The 4718-nt window shown below is 40.2% G+C and overlaps 2 protein-coding genes across 9 annotated transcripts in view; one reads left to right on the forward strand and one right to left on the reverse strand.

Annotated features, from left to right (window-relative positions):
- The window catches only part of SIAH1 (siah E3 ubiquitin protein ligase 1), a 19486-nt gene extending 14797 nt beyond the window's left edge, over positions 1-4689 (forward strand). For 2 of the 6 annotated variants that reach the window (XM_010585039.1, XM_010585035.1), the window contains exon 2: positions 3415-4689. In XM_010585039.1, coding sequence (XP_010583341.1) covers positions 3417-4265 — 849 coding nt within the window. In that variant the 5' untranslated portion in view covers positions 3415-3416 and the 3' untranslated portion in view covers positions 4266-4689. The other 4 variants (XM_010585038.1, XM_010585034.1, XM_010585036.1 and 1 more) reach the window with 4 other exon arrangements.
- The window catches only part of LONP2 (lon peptidase 2, peroxisomal), a 55199-nt gene continuing 51505 nt past the window's right edge, over positions 1025-4718 (reverse strand). For all 3 annotated transcript variants that reach the window (XM_010585033.1, XM_010585032.1, XM_010585031.1), the window contains one exon: positions 1025-1035. The gene's annotated coding sequence lies outside the window, so the exon portion shown is untranslated. The remainder of the gene's footprint in view (positions 1036-4718) is intronic.

The following is a 4718-nucleotide window of genomic DNA, read 5'->3' on the forward strand; positions in this document are numbered from 1 at the left end:
CGCGCCCGGGAGGGGCCGCTGCCCCGAAGAGCCCCTCTCTTTTGCGCGGAAACGCCATGAGCTCATTCGCTCCCTATGACGGGGAGACCTGCCTCCAGCTTTCGCCAGTCGTGGAAGGGAGCCTTGTGTGCGTGCTTGCCGGGAAGTAAAACCAGCAAGGGGAAAGGTAGCGAGTGACTTAAATCGCCTTCTGCGCAGTATTTTAAGCCGGTTTTGTAGGAGCTGCGAGGTCGCGTCCCTCGGGAGATCGCGACGGCGTGTGTATTTCACCCTTCCCCAGAACGGTGTTGGGAATAGGTTCATCAACAGGCCTGTGCGTTCTGATGTCATCAAGGACAGAGGTTTTCTTGACCTGGAACTAGGAAATCTTAAAATACGATTTTCCCTTTTCACTCTTGGTTGGTTAAACTTTTTCAAATTTGTACAGCCTTTTGAATAATTTGTGTTGTAGGAACTAACACTTTGGAAAATGACACCTAGTGTACCTTACGTTTGTCAGTGTTGCTTAGAGACTTACTCCCAGTGTGTGCAAACAAAGATAACAAATACAAAAGATAGCAAATATTGCCTGTAGGGCTTTTAACCTGTAGTAGTGTTTTTGTAATTAAAAAAAAATCTTGAAACTTTATTTCCAGTTCTGTAGTTGCTTTTACTTGGTTTGTATTTGTATGATTTTGACAGTTCGGTGGGTTAAATTTATTACACTGTTAACACTGTTACTTGTGATTAACTTGTAGTTTTTAAGATAGCTATGAAAAATGAACTTCTCTGACTTTTCCATCATGATGTATTTATTCATCTTTGTGTTAACAAGAGTGCTGAAAATGCAGGCTTTGGGCAGGTTTAGGCTTGGTAAATTACAGTTTATAGCTTTATCCAGTTTCTTCCTTGCATGCTAATCTCAGTGGTCTGGTTCACAGATTCCTGCTCATTTTCCTTCCCTGCTCATTTGGATGGTCTTTGGTTGCAGAAGGTGTGTGTGAAGGCTGGTCACATACAGAAACGGTGATATAATAGGGGCTATACGGTTCTTTGCTCTAGTACTTCCATAGCTTAGAAAGCTTAACTGGGAAGTACATCTGTGCGTAAGGTCTTTTTGCAGAGTTTGTAGGTTGTTTAATTTAACTGTTGAATGGGCTCCGAGAGGTGTAATTAAAGAAACCAGAGCTCACTGAGCTCGTCAGACTGCCTAGGGAACTGGTCTAACACAGTGGCTTTCACAAGCCTTATCTGTGGGTTACTGGGGATCCCTGGATCAGGACATATAGGTTCAGGTAAGATGAAGCACACACAAACTTTCCTGAAATGTGTGTGTTTACAATATTGGAAGGGAAACACTTTTAGAATTTTACATATGAACATGCATGTGATTTCTAAGCTCTTTCCAAGCGAATACCGTGATCAGAATCTGTTCTGTGTACAGTTATTCTCTGTGTACATTTGTTCTAGAGCGTAGAACTGCAGTGTGCCATCATGAGCCTCCCACCTATGGATGTTGGGGAAAAATAGGAGCAGTGCTCAGTTGTCACAAAGGCCTTATCACATTTGAATCCCCTCACAATAAGCTGCTGTGGCATCACTTCCCCAGAACATGTATTTGATTTGTCACAGATATCTTAAACTTTTCATTCAAGCTGGAATGCCTTACAGTAGGAAAATAAGGCCAAAAGATAAAATCGTTTGTGTCGTATCTCTACAGTATCAGTTAAGGCCCAGCATTGAAAACCACTGTATGTTTGGGTTTTTTTTTTCTGAAGATGGGAACTGGATTATTTCTAGTCCAACAAGGCTGAGATGAAGGAAGAGACTTTGGAGGGGCAAGATGATGCTGTTACTGGGCATGCGAGACTTACAAAATCAATGAATGAATACCAAGTCCTAGACACTCATGTTTTTCTAGCTCTGGACTGGAGAGAAGGGCTTCTGTAGAAGAATTTGGAGTTGCTTACTTATGATTACTTTTTGAATGTCAAGGGTTAAGTTATTTTGTATGTTGGAATCCCTCTTTGTTCCTTCACTTCTTGCCCTGAACAGTGCATGTCTTGCAAAAGCATGCACACTATGCTGCTTTGAGGTATCTAGTCCAAGTATGAGTAAGTTTGTGGGTGAAATGATGCTAAATATGGGAAGCTTGCCTATTGCCTAATATTCCTATGTCAGATGGCAAGGAGATTAAAGATGAGGTTTGAGAGCTTTATACATATGTGATGGATACAGAGCTGGTGTACTTGCAGAGAAATACTTAAGGTGGTTGAGAATTTCAGTGTGTAATGGAAGCCAATTTTGAATAGCATTTTACTTAACTTTCCTTAACCTACAAAGGTAAGGTTAATTTTTTCAAAATGGAATGTTTTTTTTTTTTTCTGGTAGGACTAGTAATTCCTTTTGTACAAGAAAGAGGAGAGTTAGGGGGTGCAGGAAGAAGTGTAGCATCCATAACATGTTAAGCAATATGGCACATTTAGTGCATCTGTTGAATGCTTGAGCAAGCTGTTTGGTAAGACTGCTGCTAACTTTTATCTGGGGCATTTGAAAGAATAGAACTTCAGTGTAAACTCCACTAATGTAAAACTTCATCAACAGTGCCTTTTCAAGTTACGGGAAATGTTGGAGTACTTCATATGTTACAATTCTCAAATTTAATCTTTTGAATTTCTTGTCTTATTTGGGAAATTCAATAAAATAATTGCTTTGGTTTTCTTTCCTGTTATCTTCACAAATGGTTTAGTTCAGGAAGCTGAAGCAATGGATGTACTTTACAAGGTAAGGGCCTTAGTAACAGAGTAATGAAAATGAAGAGTCAGTCACTGTCCTATCCCAGGAAAAAAAGCAGTCTAGTAATCTCCTTAGCTATGTTTTTCCTTGCTACTGTTCAGGTTTTTTTAAAAAAGTATATAGTAACTATGGTTACTGAGAAGGTCATATCCAGAAGTTAATTTTTTCATTAAAAATGGCTGGTTTCTCATCTCACTACATACGCAGCAAGTTAAAATTTAGCCGGAATTGTTCCATAGTGCTCCTAGTTGTTACACAAAAGTGATCCGGGTGGAGTATTTCGTAAATGCAGTATTAAAAAACGAAAACAAGAACAACAAACTTCGAGGATTTCGGTTTCATTTTCAGCATGTCTTTACTAGCTACAGTCTTTACAGCTTCCAGTAGGTAAATTCCACTTCAAAATAATTAGCAGAACTTCTTCACTTGTTAAATTTGCATGTCATACAAGTGTCTGTATTGTATGCAGCACAATTGATACTCTACATGTAACGTAGCCACAGTTTGCCTTACATGGTTTTTTGGCTTTCATTTGTATCTATTTTCTTTTGAAGCTTCTTTGTAAATCAAGAAATACTGTCTGCAGAGGAAAATAAAATGTGTTTAGATACTCATTCTTTTTTCTCTCTTCTGTTACAGAAATGAGCCGTCAGACTGCTACAGCACTACCTACAGGTACTTCAAAGTGTACGCCATCACAGAGGGTGCCTGCACTGACTGGCACTACAGCTTCCAATAATGACTTGGCTAGTCTCTTTGAGTGTCCTGTGTGTTTTGACTATGTGCTGCCACCAATTCTTCAGTGTCAGAGTGGCCATCTTGTTTGTAGCAACTGTCGCCCCAAACTTACGTGCTGTCCAACTTGCCGAGGCCCGTTGGGCTCCATTCGTAACCTGGCTATGGAGAAAGTTGCCAATTCTGTACTATTCCCATGTAAATATGCCTCTTCTGGATGTGAGATAACTTTGCCACACACAGAAAAAGCAGACCATGAGGAGTTGTGTGAGTTTAGGCCTTATTCCTGTCCATGTCCTGGTGCTTCATGTAAATGGCAAGGTTCTCTGGATGCTGTAATGCCACATCTGATGCATCAACATAAGTCAATTACAACACTTCAGGGAGAAGATATAGTGTTCCTTGCTACAGACATTAATCTTCCTGGTGCTGTTGACTGGGTTATGATGCAGTCTTGTTTTGGCTTTCATTTCATGTTAGTATTGGAGAAACAGGAAAAATATGATGGTCACCAGCAGTTCTTTGCAATTGTACAGCTGATAGGAACACGCAAGCAAGCAGAAAACTTTGCTTATCGACTTGAGTTAAATGGTCATAGGCGGCGATTGACTTGGGAAGCAACTCCTCGATCTATTCATGAGGGAATTGCAACAGCCATTATGAATAGTGACTGTCTAGTCTTTGACACCAGCATTGCACAGCTCTTTGCAGAAAATGGCAATTTAGGCATCAATGTAACTATATCCATGTGTTGAAATGGCAATCAAACCTCTTCAGGCCAGTGTTTAAAACCGTTGCATTTAATTTAGCAGAAACTAGGGTAACCATCTTTGACTGTCAGACAAATTGTTTGGTAGATGGAGGGTAGGCATATATGAAGGTAAATAAGAGGAAAGGCTGTTAAATTACAGGAAGCAGTTGCATGTAGTAACACTAATATATTTAAAATAAGTCAACAGTAAACCACTGAAAATATATATACACCCAAAACGGGCATCTTTTGTATTAAGAATTGATTCTACAGGAAATGTTGTAAAATAATTCTAAAAACTTGTTTGTAGATTGATTGTACTGTTGAAAAGGATACTGTTTCGTGTTTTTGTTTGTGTTTTTTTCCTCCCCCCTTTGACTGACAAGCCATGTTGAGCAGAATTGGTCTCTGGCCGCTGCTTCCCTCCCTGCCCCTGCCCCCCCTGCCCTGCGCGCCG

The sequence above is a fragment of the Haliaeetus leucocephalus genome, unplaced genomic scaffold (genome assembly GCF_000737465.1).
Source record: "Haliaeetus leucocephalus isolate CR32 unplaced genomic scaffold, Haliaeetus_leucocephalus-4.0 Scaffold92, whole genome shotgun sequence".
In the NCBI taxonomy this organism is placed as follows: domain Eukaryota; kingdom Metazoa; phylum Chordata; class Aves; order Accipitriformes; family Accipitridae; genus Haliaeetus; species Haliaeetus leucocephalus.